At 37.2% G+C, this 21,082-nt stretch overlaps 2 protein-coding genes across 3 annotated transcripts in view; one reads left to right on the top strand and one right to left on the bottom strand.

The window, feature by feature from the left end:
* Window positions 1-20,521, bottom strand: part of LOC145971241 (neither inactivation nor afterpotential protein G) — a 68,585-nt gene extending 48,064 nt beyond the window's left edge. The window contains exons 1-2 of the mRNA XM_083098709.1: window positions 19,834-20,521; window positions 19,293-19,342 (exon numbers count right to left, since the gene is read on the bottom strand). Of these exons, the coding sequence (XP_082954835.1) occupies window positions 19,293-19,342; window positions 19,834-19,853 (70 nt within the window). The 5' untranslated portion in view covers window positions 19,854-20,521. The remainder of the gene's footprint in view (window positions 1-19,292; window positions 19,343-19,833) is intronic.
* LOC145971246 (uncharacterized) overlaps window positions 1-21,082 on the top strand; it is a 67,940-nt gene that overhangs the window by 24,552 nt on the left and 22,306 nt on the right. The window lies entirely within an intron of this gene.

Here is a 21,082-nt window from a genome sequence, read left to right on the forward strand (position 1 = left end):
AAAATAGTACGTTACCAATAAAATTGCTATAAAACGTTACTACGATCGTTCTAACGCGCCGCCGCATCAGCTGATCGACAGTGACATTTATTTAATTGAAACGTACAATTCCGAAAGGCGCTAATCCGACAGGTGGATTATTCCGGATATACGAATCTTTATATCTCGTCATCGGCAACACGTCAAAACGTTTTCGTTGGCTAAGTTTACGCTCGTCCTGTCACCGCAATTTGGCGGTTGGCACGTTCTGATAACGCTTGACCGGCCGCACGAATACGATGACGAAAGATAACGTTTTTGGATCTCGTATGGATCGGTTCTCGTTACTGGCGATGTCACTCGTTACAGTTCGAGCGAATGTAATCGGACCATACATAAATACGAGTGTATCTTTTTCCTCGAAATAACGATGAAACGTTGATCGACCTATATATGGCTCGTTCTTATTATACGAACCCCTTCTGTGTGAAGAAAAAATTTTCAGTCTAATGCGGATCAAATTAATTCATGAGAAATTTTTTTAATCATATGACAAGTTTTTCTCGTAAAATACTTTCGACGGAGATTTCTCTGTAAGTTCTAAATCTAAATTATATTTAAAATAGACAGTAGAGAAAACAATTTTAATTTGACAAGCGTAAAAGATTATAAGGAATGTAGCGATCTTGCTGTTTGTTCACCGTCAGCTGGTCATCTGACAAATTGAATTTACTCCGGCTCGGTGGAAGAGGACCACTGTATCGAAATACTTAACTGCGGAGGAAAATCAAAGCCACAAGCTCCATACGTTGAGTACCAATAAACTATCTATGTTATGCCATGATAAGAGCCACCATGGATGAAAGGAGTCGTCAAAGATTCCATCGACTTTCAAATCCGTTGTTCGGGTATTAATATCAGTATGATCCCATCTGACGTATGTGTCTGCTCTTGGTATTTTGTCATCGTATCTTTTACTTCTAATATTTCGCATATGTGCTGTACAAATCTTACGTTGGAATTTCGTGGCAAATTCGTTTGAGTCTGATAAAAATGGATTTACTCGGAGCTCTTTAGGGATCAGAGGATTTCTGTTGTGACATGTTGATGACGCTTGTAAATTAGAGATTTCCTTAGAAGATGATTACTTTCCCAAATTATTTCGCAAAACTTAGAAACATATGTTCTTGAATAAATTTCTTTTCCTCCCTCGTAAAATTTTCGAGCAGATTATAAATCTCAAAGGAAGTGAGCATGTCACGATTTGGTCGATTGAGTTGTAATTGCTATGTGCCGTGAAGCTCGTTATACTTAAAGAAAACGCATAGAAACATCGAGAACTCGCGAGATTTTTGAAATGTCTACATTTCAGCGGCAACAGATTAACATATTCACCGCGTACTTTACACACCCGGCAGGTATTCCCAAAGCACTCGCAATCGTTCCATTCATGCACTTAAACGCTTTGCAATCGCAGAAGGGGGCTACTTATCAAGCGCGTTTAAGCGATACGGCTACCGAGGTACGCGAATCCTTATTATCCACTCAGACTACATCCTCGTCAGGGAAGAAAATCTTAGCAAGCGGATAAACGACGAGCCACGCCATTTGAAAGGAAACGTTAAGTCCTGTTTACACTTGAGTGTGCGTAAGCACGCGAGAAAAAAAGGATAAGAAAGTAATATTTATTGGTTTTTTTAAATCTCTAGTGAAAGATAATCGAGGAAAGCTTTTACAAAATTATCAATAATCGATAGGCTATAAATAGATAACATAGGTGTGAAAGTCTTTCGGAATTAAACTTGCGACTCGAATAAATCAACGATGGGAAATAAGTAAACGATTTGTCACTGTTGTATGTATAAGAAATGTAGAGACGCGGCCAGGACGCGGTTTTGTATGAGGAATTTCGCTAACTTGGCGAGCAAACAAGCGGCCAGTCAAGTGGCTATTGACTAGACCGACCGTTTAATGGCGCCGGAAATACCGCGCAAAACGGTCACACTCTCGCGTATCTTTAAGGCTGGCTTCTCGCAGGTAGTCACCGGGCACTTCACCGTACCATGTTCTAAAGAGAAAAAGGATATCCTTGCACATACGCGGCATCCTCGAGCCAAACGTCGAGACGAGATTCCGAGAAAGTTGAAAAGTGTGCTTCGGATTTGTATTTGCAACAATGTCGCGACTCGAGAAAAAATCATTGTGTTTACTTATCATTCGGTTTATAAATTAATTCATCAATTTATTTAGCATTGTTATATAAATAGCTTCATTTTAAAATTGCGTAATTTATATAAAGTAATAAAGTTTTGAAACACATTAACAGATTAAATCGCGCGATCAGACTGTTCTTCGTAAAAAGAATAATTTAAGATAATTATAAATCATGAATAATTAATTAAGATAATTATGAGTAATAAAAAACATTTTAATATATAAGCGAGAAATACACTAAATATATAATTAGTAATATGAATGAGCGGAAGAATATATCTCAGGAAGATACGTTTCAAAAAGATGCTTGTTAATGTCTGAAAGAAGATGTAATCCAAAAAAAAGGAAAGGAATACCGTCATTGATTAAATCTATGGATTTAACCTTATCCGGCGATTTATTATATAGTAATGCGAAATTCTCCTGGAAACGGCTCTTCTTCTCGAACCGGTATCCTCGTCCGGGAGCGAGGATGAGGACCGAGAGCCAGTGCGAGCGCGATAAACGAGGAACAGCCACGAGAGGATCATTGATCGTCGCGCGATTTAATGACGTTGAACATTACGGCGATCTTTTTTCTCTTTTCCTTTCATACGACAAGCCACGCGAGTTACATGACGACGTTACCGCTGGCTATTACCGACGACATCTTCTTCTATCCGAACGGAATACGGGGAACTGTCATTGTCGGGGACGATTGCGCCGGTTTGAATCTGTCTCGTTCACGCCATTCGTTACTATTATCTAGCCATACGTGATGATATCGCATGTGTTTAATCAAAGGATAGAAGTCGAGATAGAACTGGTTTACATTTTTTTTAAGTATCCCATCGTAACTAAACGTGTGTTGGTTAAATTCTGGAGAAAAAGAAAGTGAAATCGCGAGATAAAACACTAAGATTTGCAGAAATAGACAAACTAATAATTCAGAAATTCATTTTCACAGATGAATATGTTGCGATACTTGCTCTGAATTTCAATCCTTGCACGTGCCTTCGTATGCATTTATTTTTAATCTGACCCAGCATATGCATCTGCGGTTTGTATCTATTATATTTTGCGCGGTCGCGTTTTTTAATTCGCATTTTGTATTCCATAACTGAAAATACGACTTGTCGGATATTCATTTCTCAAGATATTCTTGTACAACGCGCTTTATCGCCGACCTAAGGAAGTCCATAGGCGTTTATGTCTATCGGTTTTTATATCGATTACCACTCGCCATAACCATTTGCATAATCTCTCGTCCCGTTTATTAATAGCGTTCGCCTAACGCGTCACGCAATTCACTTGATTCGAGAAAGAGCGTCTACGACGATCCGCTGCAATCTTTCTTTGTAATCTAGAGATCCTGAAATTTTCGGCGAGAAATCGATATAAATGCACGCATACATATATGTACCGCATACATTTTATCTGCATCAGTTAGGTCCGGAAATTCATATCGTGCTCGTTCGCACCTTCGCGTGGAATGTCGTTAATCAAGCACGCGAACGTATTGAACATATACCTGTCATTTAACGGCGCCAGAGCGACGATTTCGCGAACTCGCACTGATCTCGTATTGATTTATTTATCGGACTTGAATGGCGCTTGCACGAATGACGAGGGGATCAATAAAGGTGCGTACGTCGGGAGAGAAGCGTGAAAGCCGGGCCTATCAAACGATGACGGTGTCACGCGCGGTGTTGTTGTGCTACATCATTAACCCACTTTTTAGTTATCGATCGATGCTTGTGTCTCTGTCTTGGGGAGTACGCTACCACGGATTAAAGTTTCGAGGAAACGCGGACACAAACGGTGAACTCCGTTGCGAAATCATTCTCTGTTAGAGTCGACGAGAAAACTAATCGGTCTATCGATCTTGTGATAATTAACTGCGATACGATCGAATCAACAAGCCAATAATGAGCTGTTTTTAAGTATCGGTCTGCGTCATTCATTACATTTCAGACAGCCGAGAATTTTTCTCGTCGTTTGATAATTATGTTAAATCATACAAAAAATTGTACCGTTATTAAAATTCTTGTCTAATATTTAGAGTCGTAAAGTGCATCGCTTTTCGACGCACCGATTGTGTCGTATAGTCGGGCCATTTTTTTCTTCACAAAGCGCACCGTCATCGGCAGACTAATGCACGGATTGTTTGTCACATCATTGCGAATCAGTAGAGCCGAACAGATTTATCGTCGAGCGGTGCGACTCAAAGAGTTGACGCGCGACCTCGTATGACCTGACGCCGCTTAGAATATATCTTAGGGAACCTGGCTCTCTTCGACCGGACACGATCCAGAGGTTAAGACGTAAAGTAACGGCGCCCCGCAGTGCATCCTCGTGTCGCACATATACATGCACGCATGTTACGTCCTGGGCAAATAGGAGCGACAGGAAAACTACGCATATGAGGAATTTCAATTTCTGAACAGGAAAATTTCAAAATCGAAAAATAAGTAAAAAAGATAGTAAAAATAAAAAAAAGGATAAGAAAAACATTCTTAAAACATCGATATTTTAAGAGAATATTTCTTATCTTTTTTTTAACTTTTTTTTACTTTAACCTTTTTTTACTTTTACATTTTTTCAATTTCGAAATTTTCCTGTTCAGAAAACAAAATTCCTCGTAATTTTTTGTCGCTCCTTTTAACGATGTCTTAAGAATTTTTGTTATCTTTTTTCTTTTTCTTTTATCTTTTGATGATGAGACAAAAATTTTTGAGAAAAATGTGTTTCTCGCACACATATATAATTATTATATAAAATATAATAAATAAAATTAAATAATATGAAATGTATCCTTTATGTAATGGCATCTTTTTTAATGCTTCGAGAAAATCTACTCGAATTTCAGTTGCAAATTTTAAATGAATCGAATCTCGTAATTTGATCTCCTTCGGGATGTTCGCAAAGCGAAGTCTAGAAAAAAGGAACAATAAAACTACCAGGCTCAATAAAATTCCTCAATAAACAACCCCAAAGCCTCAATCAATGCGAACTCATAAATCAGATTTTATCGAGCATGCAATACGAATCGTGCTACTATTAAATTTCTGCGCTCCGAAAATGATGTGACATGATTTTATTCTTGTTTTACTCGCGCTAAGATTCTTTTCATAAATACATACACATGTGTTATTTTGTTTAAGGAAGTATTTAAAAGCTTACGAAGACATGTCTGTGCGTCGGATCGTAAAACAAATCTCGCATTCGTATCTTTTTTTTCTACGTGCACGTCGACTGATTTACACATCGGAGACACCCTATTTTGTAATTCACGTAAGCTTCACATTTCTGTCGAGATTCGAGAACAGACACACGTGGTGTTTCTTATCGTTGATTTTGTCGGGGAAAGAGCTGGAAAGTTAGTAAAGGGTTGATCATAAGTATCATCTGGTAATACTTTCATTCGGAAAAAAACATTTTCCCTTGTAATAAAAAATATGGCTTATACAGCTGAAGTATATTCAAGTTAACTTTATGTTTCCTCTTTTATTGTCATTAATATTAATACGGATGATTCTTTTTAACAATAAAACAATGTATATTTTGTCGAGTTATGAGATGCATTGACGAAGAATCGCATGCTTATCGTGTTTTAATTAATCGAGAGAGCTAGGACGGAAATTGGAAAATTGTTGGAATCTTTTTTTCGGAGACCTAGAAAGAGCAACATTGCGTACTATTCCAAACACGTGTGTGAATACAGTCATGTGGCGTTTATAATACTTAACATATATTTTCATAAATTATGCTTTCTTTTTTTCTCTACAGCTTCAATCTATAAATACTTTTAACGAAGCTCGTTTCAACCACAGGTGGTCGCTGGATTTTTTCATTCGATCTCTATCACAAGTCGGATTTCGAATAGGAACTCGAGAGGTTTTTCCGTGGATATTTAAAAAAAATATTTGCGATCTGATTTTGATAATTTTTTTATGAATTTTCTATTAAAAAATTATTTTTTAGATTCTAATGAGCACTAATTGTGTGAAACTCCTGCGACACAAAGCGTTTGAAGTTTCTATAAAAGTTTCAAGTTTTCCCCGTGACATTATTTTTAACAGAAGAAAACAAATATTGAGTTTAATAATACGTCAATTTAATAATAATTCTCTTATAATATCACACATATACACATCTTTATCTTTGCATCTGTACATATGTCAAAGTCGCCGGTATAGAGACATTAGCACGTATTAATATCGCAAGTTTCTCGCGTGCGTCAAAGCAGGTCTTCGGTTCGCGCCTGAAATCAAAACATCTTCCTGATCTGCGATCAAAGCTAGTTTTCTCTGTGATTCCAAGAAACTCTTGGCACGACGACGCGACGTGACATATGAAAGGCGCCAAACCGCCGTCGCGATATGCACGAACTTTTGGCATCGCGACTTTTAGAGATCGCGATAATCCGTGTGAGTAACCTGTGTCGTAAGTCACATTGATTTATGAAAATATATATGTGTATACTGAAATATAGAGGTATATTTTAACGCAACATTATAATCATAATAAATTTTATCAAAGATTGAATATATTTAAACGAAAAATTGTGCGAAGATTAGAAATGACGAGACAAGGTGCAATCGATTCAACCGTCAGACGAAATGTGCGGGCGCGTTCCGATGCATCAATGTGTACCAAATGTTTTGCAGCGTGACTCGAGATCGATTAGGGACGCTTCTCCTGCGGCTGGTGCGGTAAAAAACGAAGAGCTAAAGGGGCTCCCCGATGCATATTCCCCAGAGTCTTTTTGTTTCCCGGCGATCACCGGCGATCACCGGCACGCCAGAAGGAACTCACGACCTTGCCGCCCACAATCCCGTCGACTGTCAGAACTGTCAGTGTTTCGCAAGTGGGGTCGCGTTGTTCCTTTTACCGCCCGGGCATTTCGTATTTCCGTCGTCGTCGTCGTCTCGTCGTCGTCGACTTCGTTGTTGTTCTGTTCGCTCTTCTTCTCGCGGGCGGCTGTTTCTTCGACCTCCTTTCACGATTTACAATTTTATTGAACAATTTTATATAGAATGGCTTAGTGGTATGTTAAAAATATTTTCTTTGAAACGAAATGTTTGTAATATTCAAATTTATATATATATTTTTTATTTATTTTAACTGAAGAAACTTATGCAAAATAGTTTTCAATTTACATTTATTTTATTTTAAAATATTTCAATTTAAGATTTTTAAATATTTATCATATATGTTAAAGTAAGATAGAGGTAATATTTATGCATTCTGTGTGATTATATGCGAAACGATGACAACAGTAAATGCGGCGTGTGACAATACGAGAAGGCGTTGTTCGTTTAACGCGCATTCAGGTCCGGTCGCAGTTTATGGAACCGTCGCGACATATGTCGCTATGCATTTAGACGAATTACAGGTCGAGATCCGGTGGTTCGTTAACGAGATAAAGCATTCTCCGGCGCGAACTGTCAGCCGTAGAAAACCTTTACCGCCCGTCACAGTTTTAGCGGTGTTTTTCTTTTCTGAGTCACGCCATCAGGATTATAAGACTACGAATTTAGAAGTTAAAAGATTATATATATAAATGAACATTTTGTTATGTATATTAAAAATTGCACAAGACATATATAATTATAAAAGAAATATTAATTCTTTCTGTAAACATTTTTTCATGCACATTATTTTTATTGTTAATCGAAACACCTTATCAGAAAGGAGCCGAAATTTAAATATTTCGCAATTTAAATATTTTTTACAGCCTCTAGGCTTTCTGATGGAATTATGAAAAAGGCGCGGCAAATGATTCAAGATTAAGACATTCGAAATTCAATGGCTTCATCTCGCGTTATCTCTTTCGTTTATAAAGTGCACGATTCAGAGATATAACCCTTCCATTTCTACGGTAATCAAGTCGCAACATTGTATCGCGCGTTTATACACCGGATATTTTTCAAGACACGTATAATAATCTTGAATTGCGGATCGGTTTTCGTAAGTCGAATATTTCGCGACTGTATCTTTTCGGCTTTTATCGCGCCACTTCAGACTCCGTAATGCCGTAAATGAGATTCCGATTTCTCCGGATTCGCCGCACCAGTCAGGTAATTGTCCATTATCGCGAAATGGCTCGTTTAATGCCATGGATTTGATGTAGCCAGTTTCATTAGCTGCCCTCTCGATGCTACCTGACCGCGCGTTCTTCCTTCGATTTTTTTTAATAAACGGTCTCGTCCGGTAATCATCATTTCAATCATTCGTTCATAAAGTTATCCCATGATAGGATAGTAATAGTCGACGGTTAATTCCTGCCAACGACCCCTCTCGTTTTTTCGTTTTAATATTATATCAAAGTTATTTGTAAAAAAAAAAGATTGCAGCGAGAAGAATTGCCTTTCCCAATCTTTTTTTTTACAAATCTCATTCTTCAGCTCAGATTTCTCCGTTCGCGCGATACAGCAAACAACAAGGAAACTTTTGGGAGCCATCCTCGCTAATTTACCGCAAACAGTAGTCGCTCGCAAGAAGAGAGGGTGAAAGTATCGAATTCTACGAAATATGCGCAATCGTGCGAAGTTGAAGGTCTCGAGAGTTTTGAAAACACGGACGGTTTTCTCGACGGATTTGGAGAGTAGACTTCGAAAGTGAATAGTTCCGTCTGAAGGAATTTTCGGCACGAGATTCCTGTAGCTCGTGCTAATCCAGGACATCGGAGCCGGCGTCGCGTCGCGACGAGGAATCGTGAGATCTCGAGAACAAATACGAGGCAAAGGTGCCTCTTTCCTATCTGTGTGACGAAAGTGTTTGTTCTCTCGCGCACGGTTGTCTAAAATCCACATAATTACTGTGAGAACCGAGCGCGAGAGATGCCGAGAGAAGAGCCACCGCGTAAGCGCCGCGCCAGGCTCCGGTGAGAAATTCGAGAGCCGAGCCCCTCAAAGGGATATGCGTTTGTTTAGGTGGTGGTCGATCTCTTTTGTTTCTGTATCTTGTCTCGGATGCGAGTGGAGGATTGCCGTCTTCCCTCCTCGCTGGAGTGGAGCCACTCGGAACGGGAGCCTCCGTCGTCGCTTCGGACATCGCTCACGTGTGTGAACGGAATGTAACTCTTCCTTGTGTTACGACGCGTCGCATACGGAGTATGGGGCGGTATGGTCAAATATTGAGGAACATGTGAACGGTAAATAATCGGGAGGCCTTAAGCCCGGCGATTCTCGCCCGCCTGCTGTTTGCCTCAATTTAGCGCGGTCCATACACGGGAATTTGCTTCCACGAATGAACCTAGATGCATTTCTATTTGCTACTCATAAACGAAACAGAAGAACGAATATATGTTTGGAACGCTTTGATTCGCCAATGCTTTCCTTCTTGTCGAACTGTCGGGATAAAGTCCGCAAGCTCATCTTTTTTACCTGGTCCGCTTTGAACGATCTGGTTTGTCATCGACTGCCGCAAACGTTACGAGACGTCGCGAGTCGAGCGATAACTTAAGATGGGTTTATGACTGTCGATCTGCATAACGTAAAACCGTAATCTACGGAACCAACGGCGGGGGGAAAATGTCAGATAAAGTTAACGTCATAATAAAGTGTCACGTCTCGTAAAAATGTCATTCGTGACATCTCTGAAGACAGCGGAATATTTCGGGACAATATCTTTATGGGAAACTTGAAAAATAAGTGCTCGTGTTGCATGATAAAAAAGATAAAAAAAATAGAATTGCAAGTACAGATTGTTCCGTACTCTTAAAAAGATTATTAATATTTTTTTCTCTGCAATTAAATATATTATTTTGAATATTTTTCAAAGCTTAAATTTTATATTTTATAATTTTATATTTTATATTTTGAATATTTTTCAAAGCTTAAATTTATAACTATGATTGGGAATTACATATGTAATATGCGTATGAAAGCTTTCAAATATAGACATCGTATTAGGAAATCCAAGTGATAAAATTGGCTCGAGTTGAATTATTCTTATATTTATTAATGACAGAATTCGAGCAAGATTCTAAGTATATAAAACGCTATTTTCGGACATCTTGATCTCTTCGAACGTGGCATTAACGTCGCGTATCTCATCTCGTAATTTCCCTACAGCAAAATTCGCTTTACGGATCTGCTTATGCGTTTCTTCACGCCTGTTTGCGCTCTGTGCTAATAAAAAGAAAAAAAAAAGATTCACCTACATAAAACGTATTGACTAAAGGCGCCGGCCGCCCTCGAGCTTTATTGTCCGGCGATATCACGTCCGGTGACAACAAGACACCATTAACAACGACGATACTTATTATTAACCGTTCGCGCATTGATTTACTTGGACTGTCAGCGCGAGACAGGCGCTGGTAATGCATCACGCCGGTTTTATCGGCGCGGATGCAAATATACCAGGTGACATGTGGCATATTCAATTAGAGCCGGTTTACGCTCGCCGTGCCTTGTATTAATTCACCATTCGATGCGCTTTCTCGGTGCCACCGAAGCTGATAAAGCAGCAACTCGAATCCGGGCTCATAAACGATTTACGGACGCTCTAATATTCGCGGCGTGACACACTATTGTAACACGCTCGTAAAATGGATGCAAATACGAGCATTGCTAAATGCTTTCAATCATACATGAAACACGTGATAATCGTAGAACCTGCACCAAGACAAGATTCCAATGTGTTTATGTGAAAAATATATGAGTTTAGCCGACTGCGTTGTGCAAGACAAAATGCATAGATTGATAAAGAGACGGATTACGTAATAACCCTCGAGTATAAAATCTATCTGTAGCTGCAATGGGCTTTCTCTCTTTCTTTCTCTTTCTAAAAAGGTCGAAAGGCGAATCGTTTGAAATTGGCAGTCGTGCTAACAGAATTACGCGCCATTGACAGATAGAAAGAGAATTGATGTTCGTAAACGGCAACGGTTGCAACTGCTGCCAACAAGGTGCGTCGCAATTCAATACGGGTTCCCTGGTGCCCGCCCACAACCATTTCTCCGCAATGGTAGGCTGCAGTCAGATACAATCTACGAGTCAATTCGTGGGCCGTTCTTGTGCACTTAGAGAATCGGTCGATTTCGCGAATAAGCATTACTAAACCGACGTTTATTTCCGAGTAGAAATGTAGGATAGTTCCCGTTATCGAATTGTTTCCATAAAGAAAAATGTCGAAAATAAAATTTTAGAATAGTTACTGCTAAAGAATGTAAGTTTGCTCATCGATTTAATTTATCGTTCGTAAAATCATGTAAAATATAATTTTTGACGAGACGTCTGCACATTTAATATTAAATACTATATATATGTGACTTTTATCTTATAAATTATTTTATAAAAAGTTTTACAGATAAAAAAATGTAAAATTTATGCGGAAATGTGGGCGTTTATTAATTATAATTTTCAAGTATTACTCGCGGTAAGGGAGGCAATAATTCCATCAGTCGAGGTGACGAGAAGGCGAATGAGAATAAACGACGTTAAAAATATTCAGAAGGAGCGGCCTCTTTACATCGAAACCCACTCTTGGTATTTATCATCATTGTCAGCCGCTTTAATCCCTTGATTAAGTCTCAACGCGTGATGAAATTGGATTGCCAAGGCACATTTATTGGAATTTATACTTTTTTTTCGCCGATTTAATTTACGTTACGATGCGTTACATCTATTGCGATGTAAAGCAAGAAGTGGTCAACAGTTAAAAAAAAAGGCACGGTGAAATTAATCACTTGTCGGATTATCGTAAGCTTGAAGGCAAGAACGGTTTCACAATGTTATATAAAGTCTCTTATACCACTCGATTATAACGAAAAAGAACGCGATGACATTTATTCGCGAGTGCTGCTATTTTGACAAAGTGTACATGTATATTTTGTGATATGCATTTCGTACGCGATATATCTTTTCGTTAATATTTTTGTCGTCATTATACGAAGCTCATTTAGCCGTATGTAGCGATAGTAATTAAAATTTATATTAATTATATCGCTCATGTGTCCTCTCGTGCGCGATTACTCACCAAAAAAATTCTCGTTATGGTGCCATAAAACAGGTTGACGGCGTTTCACTTACGATAATTGCGAATAATAATAAATAATACGGTGGCGAGTTAATGTTACGTAGCATATAAGCGATTTTCTTCGTAACGCGCGACTCACAGACGCGACGCACGTAATGATACGGTAAAAGCTTAACGATAGTTCGCGCGATAAGATTGCCGAGATAGCGATCTTTGCGAAATCGCGATAGATTAAAGTTCTTACCATTCTGTGTCGCATATGACCCCGCGAACTTTTTAACTATCCGTGTCGATTGAAAGGTCTCCGTTAAACGGCAAAAATAATGTCAGGACAGATAGGCATTATAATAATTGAAGGAAAAGTGAAAGATGTGGCGCCGCGCGTTGCAGATTATCATTCTTCGTTAAGTGATATTTGCATATGTTTGACATAATTTTCCCTTCATACGAGTTTTGTATATAATTTTCATTTCTACTTTAAACTTATTTTCACCTCTTGGTAATAGTATTCAATTTTAATAAGTCAATTCCTTTACATCTTTTTGATAGGGAGCACTCGTTCGATCAAGGGAGAAGTGTCAATAATCCTCGGCCGTGAAATCACAGCCGTGCCATTGTCAGGGGACGTTCCATTACGCTAAAATAGTAAATGGACCGCGATAAAAAAGCGTGAAATCAATTGGAGACACGCAAAGAAGTAACGCGAGTGCCGAACGCTAATGCACGCGCAGAGAGCTCGTAGAGGTCCTGATGTACCGACGCGATTTATCACTGTGAAACGGTTCAATGGGTGTTAGCTGTCAAGTCGGTCGACCGCCGATTTGTCAACCGCTGGCTGGCAACACGCGCGAGCTTTGACTAACTTTGTGGCCTGAATCGCGGTAGCTGGTCGCGATGCCGGTGGCGATGGCATCTCGACTTTGCGCTAATGCGACCGTCAGAATGACACGCTCGAGAGTGCATAAAAGCGCAGATCGTATATCAAAGAAGTCTCCCTCCGTTCGTCTTAATCCTGTAGCTCGTGCCATGCTGCAGAGTTATACTGTTCTTGCTCGAAAAAATTACGCGTTTTTTCGCTCTCGTTTATAATCGTAGAAGAAATAAGATACGTGGTTACAATTAAATACGCGAATTAAAAATCAAATACATTTTCAATTTATTTTTTCGCGTAATAATATCTCTTGGACAAGAATTAAATTTTGCTCAGCTTAGATAATTCGGTGACGTACAGAAATAAAATTTGAGTCATAAGTATGACTTTGAAGAAAAAGTAGAAGTAGATTTTAATTGAAAAAAAGGAAAATTTAAAAGCAGATTTTAATCGACTTCAATGTTGAAATATTTACGTTAATCAATTGCTTCTATTAGACGAGATACTCCAAGTCAAGATTCAATTACTCCGATCGTATGTCGTGCGACTCATGCGCGTACTGAAGAAATTTACTGCTAAAATTTTATCTGATCGCTTAAATTACGACTGGTGTATAACGAATGTGCAGCTATACACTTACTTAATCGCTTTATAATATTCATTCGACTCGGTACCTCCCGTTACAAGTATTTCGCTAGATATACTATCGGCAGAACGCCCAACGCACAATTATAACTCACGCGGTATTAACTCTTCAGTGTCCTGCTATGGACTTGTCATATTTCATCTGCATGCCATAAACTATCAAACTACCTATATCTCTAACAAAAGTTGTAAATTATCAGACAGTTATATCCCTATGAAACAACGGGTCATACTCTATGTAACCGTAAATATCCACAAATCATAAATAATAATGTCTAATAATTAAACGTGGAATTTTTTTAATTTGTAAATTCTCTATAATAATAAATACATGAATAATATCGTTTATATGTATCTTGGAAAATTTGTGTGTACGCTTCTTGTTCTCGCATCGTCGTTAAGGAGGAAATTACGGTCTTTACGGTAAATCTGTAAACGGGAGCTTTTGCGGCGACCGTGAGGCTTGGTATGCCATCGATGTGGCTTCTCGCAAATTCGCCGTCTCTTTACTGCGTAATGACGTTACGGCATCCTTGTGTTTTCACCCTGTTTTATGCATTTATGCACGAGGGGAAGGACAGGAGATGGAGGCGGGAGACGAGAAAAAGGGAACGAGAAGAGGCGGAGGTGAGAGACGCACCTCAGGAACCGGGCAGGTGAGGGATAATGAGAGGGCGGCCGATGATGCCGGTTTAATCGTCTCGCGAAACACCTAACGGCTGTTACTCACGACGTTGTTCACCACGATCGCCGTCGAGTCGTATCCCTGGCATGAATTTGCTCAGTGAAGAATGTCTCGTGGCATGAATCATCCGGATCATCGTAAGTTATTTACTCGGGGCCGCGCACTCTTTTTCGATCACGATCGACAGCCTTGAGCGATTTCGCACGTAAATATAATGACTGAAAAAGCAGTGTCACAATTTTTAAGCGAGATAATCTTCAAGGACCTTAGGGTATCTTTATTCTCTTCCTCCATTTAATATCTAATTTCATAAAGGCAGGAGATATATAACATGGTATAAAGAAAACGTAGGTGAAATGCTACGCGAAGACCAGCTGAGATGGCTTGCTGGCGTTATCGCGAGACATTGCTGACGCAAAGATTAGAATAATGCGCGACCCTGAAATCGGCGAATGTTGCAGTCCGCGAAAAATTAACTCCAATTTAACTCCATTTTAATCTTTAATATTCGATAATTACACTCTCTTGCATGGGCGGGTTTGTACATTCAGTAATTACAATGATACACGGGAGGACAACGCGTCACGCGCCAATGACACTTAATCTCATTCATAAAACGATGACATGTAATTACGGGAGGGAGGAGGACACCTGATTTATATATATATATATATATATATATATATATATATATATATATATATATTCACACATACAATCATTGTTTTGATATCCGTTTCTGACAAGATTGGTAAAATTCACACTTTTTGGATAAAATTTATGCCAGAGATAAAAACCGGTATTTTCGGGCAAAACCTGGTCTTTTCTATTAAAAAAAATGTTAATTAATATAACAATAAATAAATCAATAACAATAAATAAAAAAATCTTTTTATCGATATTCGCATCAATTAAGAGAATATTTTTTCATGTAATCTTTATTCAAATGAAATCTGTAATAAATTAGGAATCCATGTAGCAAACAAATTAATATTTTATTACAAGATGTAAGGTAAACGCGAACTACAGATTTATATTGATAACAATTTTTAATTCTACTATATCACATTTTTTATATTTCCGAATTTTAAAAAACTAAAAAATTTAGTAATATATTTATATTTCCAAAGTTTTTTTGTTATAAAAATTTCATATATTAATTTGCAAAATATATTATATCATTATTATATCATATATTAATTTAAAAAAAGACTTAAGATTATTATATTAATTTCATTTTTTTTTAACCATTAGTATGATTTATTAATTAAAGCAAAAAAAATATCTTTTGCATAAAATTATACAAATGCATTTTAATGTTATATATTAGTTATTTTTATACTTATTTTTATATTTATTTTAACTTTTACCAGTTTATTCCATTGAGAAAGTAAAAATTTATTATTATTATATACGGATTATATTATTATACGGAATTTATCGTGGTTTTTTCCATTCACTTTTTCGGTTCAACTCTGGTTTCTGATCGCTATCGACGCGCAAGGTCGTCGGGGCGCCGGCCTCTTGTTACTGCTCTTGTAAAAATACAGTGACCGGCCGAAGGATCGAGACGCTCTCTCGGAAGCTGCGATTAGACGCGGCACGAATTAGGCGTAAAGGCAGCGCGATCTCACGCTCGCGCACGACGCACGGTAAATTACGCGAACGACAAGCGGTGAGATGGGATCTGACACAACATTTTTACGCTCGTCCAACGGCGCGTACGAGCCTCCCTTCCTCCCCACTTTATTATTCGTAATGGGATTAAGGGCATCAGTGATGCAATCGGTTGCTGCGAGAAGTCCGAGACGGAGAGTGATAAATGAAATAGCGTCGCGTCTCTCCGAGAGTCGCTCCGTGCGTCGCTTTACGGGGTGTTAGGCCATGAAATTGTAATTTAATTGCTTCTCCTGCGAGTCGTCCCCTGGCAGCGACTGCTGTTCGGCCGGCCAGTCGTGGAATTTGCATCCGAAATTAAAAATCCTCTCCCAACACGCGGACTCGCCGACTATCGCGATAAGTTTTTGCATACCGAGGCGTTGTTCGTTAATTATGCACGAGCGTATTCTTATTATAATATTCGATGTTTAAGCAAAAACAATGTACGAAACACGTTCGCCTAATTACGCTACGCTGCGTGTGGCCGGGTTGCGTTCCTGGACAACGATTTGCGATTTGCCGCGTTAATGAGCCGAATCACACGAATCGCGACGTCGATTTCAATTTAAATAGTGTTTCCTTGTATTTCTTCCAAGAACATGCAATATCTTATTGGGAAATATTAATATGCGCATCTTTTTTTTTCTACGGCCAATTAGAGCGTTGATTTATACTTGCCAGGTCACCGAGCTCTGAATGAATTAATTCTCGCAGCGAATTATCATTTTGCTCATAAAGACGATCAATTAAGAGACTGCGCTTGCACCTCGCCCGCTTTTACGACTCTTCGCAAAAAGTTGCATATGTAAAATATTTACATTATTTATTGCGCAAGCGTGTACACCTTCGGGAGGTATATAACTCGATTACAGACGAATTTACATAGTCGAACTGTGAGCGTTTGTGAACCGGCTTGTAAATCTTGAATATCGGAGGTGAATGGTTTCCTACGCTCATTAAAATATCGAAAGCCTCGTCTTCCTTAAGATATTCGAATATTCGATAATATCAAATTGAAAATTAGTCGAATTAATAATGCAGCGTATGAATAAATACGTGAGAATATTAATAAATTTCCTGCAAAGACATATTTTTTCGAATCTAAAAATCTAAAATGCGCAAACAAGAAATAGCAATAGAATAAAACTGGTACTGCCAGCCCTTCTCTCGACACACGGACATTTATATATATTATAGACCACAATTTATTTAGTTCGTGTCGATTTGTCATGTGCACGCGTATTCTATTCTTGCGAGATAAACATGTAAAACGCTGTCCGCCGTGAGTCGGACGGGAATTCATCATTTTGCACGACCGTATGTCCTTTTCTCGACTCACCTCTTTCTCTCACCTTTCTGCGCGATTTATCTTCCTTCGAGTTCGCCGCGGCCGCTGTCACTTTGCTGACATCGAGATCTCGCTCGATTATGCTTTCCCCCCTGCGAGATTCGACACGATGATAATGGGAAGCTGGTTCGCCATTTCGCCCATAGAACGTCGGACAAAATTTGCATAGACATTAGTCACGTTCCCTTTCTTATATTCCGATATGTACGACGGCGAACAAAGTAGATTACGATGCTAACCGCGTGACGCGACGATAAAATCCCAGCAATTCGAAAAACAGATTGATAATGATTAGTTAATGACTCGTCTTAGTGAAATTACCATTTCAAATGCCGTTACAATGCTACTCGTTTGAAATCGATCGTTATTCAAATCGAAATTTCATTATAATCGATCGCCCATTGCAATATTCGGTATATCGATAATAACGCCGTGAGAACTGAAAGATAAATATCTATGCAAGAGAGAATTGGATTTTTAAAAAAGAAAAGAAAATAAAACAATGCCTTGAGATACAACCGAAACGGCTTATGTTTGTCTGAAGTTTACTGAGACATTGACATCGATGCAACTATAGTGATGCAAATGAGATTTTTTTCTGACTCTTGTAGAAATTTTATTTCTTTTTATGAGATACTTAAGAGAAAGAAATAAGTTTTTTTAAATATTATATAATATTTTCTCTCTCTTATGAATATTATATAATATTCTAGAATGAAAAAAATTGTGACAAAAATATACATCTATCAATAAGATAGATATGTGTATATCCGTAAGATTAGGGAAATATTATTAGAAATGAAGTGAAATATCATCTCGCTTTATTTATAAACATTTCCTGAACGAAAGTAATAATGTTCACCATGAAATGATATGCAAGAAGCCGTAACGTTTACGTATCGATACTAACGAGATTTTTATGACAGCTCCAGTATTTTAAACACTGCGAGATTTAATATTTATGACGCGTCTGGTAGCTTTTACTATTACGCTCTTCCGGTTCGCGGTTTTGACGATTAACTATCGTGTATATATATCTATGCATTTAATGTGTGTAGCTGTGTATATCTGCAAATTTTGCGAATCTAGTAGGTAAAGTAGTAAGTAGTAGTAAAAATAAATCATGAGATTGAGGAAAGGAAGAAGGATTTTAACAAAATCTATGTCTTTCTTCAGAACTATTGTCTCCAGAAATATTAAACTTAATTTTTCTTATTGAGCTTCTACAGTAAATTAAAATGTTGATCCTTTGTTATTGGTTCGTGATGAGATAGAAAAACGCATACATCGCATTTTGATGGATTTGTTTTCATTCGTGTGTGTCCCTTTCAGTCGAGCCAGTATTAGCATAAACGTGATCAAATCCGTATTCAAGATTCATAATATGTGAAATTCAGTCATTAGCAACACGATAGCTATGTACCTACATTCATCGAAAAAATTATTTCCGTTAACCTTTCGCTCCTCCATTAGGAGAAATCAAATTTGGTTATATTGGCATAATTATATGGCATATTAAGCACTAATTTATTACTAATCTGTTGCTAATTTGTTGCATTAATCCTGAATGCGGATATCAAATTAACGGAAGTCTCAAAGTGTGAAATAACTAATCTACGACTGGATGATTATTTAAATGTATAGTATGACAGATCAACATTTTAAACTATCTCAAATATTGTTTGAAATAAAAAATATCAAATTTTTTATTTTCATGATTTAATATTTCGAGAACTTTTTTTTCTATAATATTTTATTTGGTAAATTTTAAAATATATCCTATTTCTTCCTCTGTGCATATTTAAGAATAAATAATGCAATTTTATCGTTTTATTCTATTGCAAATTTAAATTTTTAAATATTGATATTTGTGATATAAGATTATCATTATATAAGATTAAAATAAAATATAATTTAACACTCACCGATACACTGTGTACTTGTCGATATGATGTGGGCAGAATACAACGTTGATCTGTAAAATATAAATGTATACAAATTATATACATATAGTAATGTCTAATTAATATATTGGGAAATAATTATTGTAACTAAATTTTTCGTTTTTTTTTTAAATTTAATAAAAGAGATTACAGAATTTTCGAAAATAATTTTTTTTAAATATAAGATATTTTTAGATATAAGATACATTTATGAAATATATGTTAATGGAGAAATTTAAGTCTTCTGGAGAAAGTTTAGTTTTGTATAAATAATCTACAAAAATTATATATATATCCTTTCTTTATATCGTTATCTATTATCTTTATATATATCCTTTCTAAAAAAGACTTTATGTCGATACTCGAATATTTATTTATATATTATTGATATATATATTATCTCTCACACACACAGTAAAATAAACTTTAAACTATAAAATAAACTTTCACTACCGAAGATAATTGAACAATTAATTTTACGAATAATGCAAATAAGAAATAAACAACATTATAAATTACTCACCGCCATAATTCTGCTGTCATTTTCGCAAGCTTCCTCTTCCTTTCACGTTTGTTTGTTCTCTTACACGCACGACCCTTACTCACAAAAACACGATTAAAAACTATTTAGAGTGGTTTAATCACTAGAACACGATAATTGCGTGGCACTTTGTGTAGTACTTCTGACATTCACCGCGTATGACGCACACTTTACTTTATGAGAGCCTCGATTCGTTTGTCTCGGATAATTTTGATACCCCTCCGCACATACTTTTATTACACTAATATCGTATCTTCTCCACATCAGAATGGATAGAACTGCGTATACACGCAGCCACATTTTCATATCCATTCTTAGGTAGAGACAAATAGGATGTATCCTATAATTATTTCTTTTGAAAAATTCTCAATTTCTTTTGCCTCATGTTGGAAAAGTTATCAAGGCTCTATTATGACCGGAGAATGCGAAAATAACAATTATACAAAGTTACAATCTGCTCAACACTATAAAATGACGCGAATGAATTTATACAATGTTATCCTTCATCAATGATTAGCATATTTTATACGGCAAGTTTATCTCTTATAAAAAAACTTATGTTAATTGTAATAAATATAGAGAATGATCGTATAATTGTTATAATCTTTATAATTAATAGTTCGAGAAATAATACGACGATACACAGAACAGATCGCACCGTAACCTTCTCGTGCCGGTGTCGACACAAGAATGACAACAAGATGACGAGCGACCGCGTGTAAACAAAACGTTCTATACACCGCAAGTTTTGACGTCATTGTTTTTATAGTGCGTAAGAACGTTATAGTAAGTCGTAAAATGGCACAAGTATTTCGTCGTATTATCTCTTAAAGTACGATTGCATCGATAATACGATCGTTCTTTATAAGACCTTATATAACTATAATTGTAATTATAATAATTTTAAAGAATTACAATTACCGTATAATCATCACAATCGTGCTTCGAGAGGTAGTACGTCATATATTTTCGTGCCGTTATCTACGCGCTATAAACAATAACGTCGAACTCTGATGTATAAGAACGCTATTGTTTACATGTGATCGTCTTGTGTGTGTGTGTTGTCATTCTTACAACGATACCGGTGCGAGATAGTGCGAATTGCTTTGTATGTCGTTCTCTACATGATTATTACGATTAACATAAGTTAGCGAGAGAGTTAGCATTATGCAAATTCGATCATTAATTTTTATAATGCCGAGCACAAATCATAACTTTGTATAACTGATTT

Source organism: Camponotus vicinus, unplaced genomic scaffold (assembly GCF_025532165.1).
Source record: "Camponotus vicinus isolate PSW18456_S1 unplaced genomic scaffold, iyCamVici1.0 SCAF_4, whole genome shotgun sequence".
NCBI lineage: Eukaryota > Metazoa > Arthropoda > Insecta > Hymenoptera > Formicidae > Camponotus > Camponotus vicinus.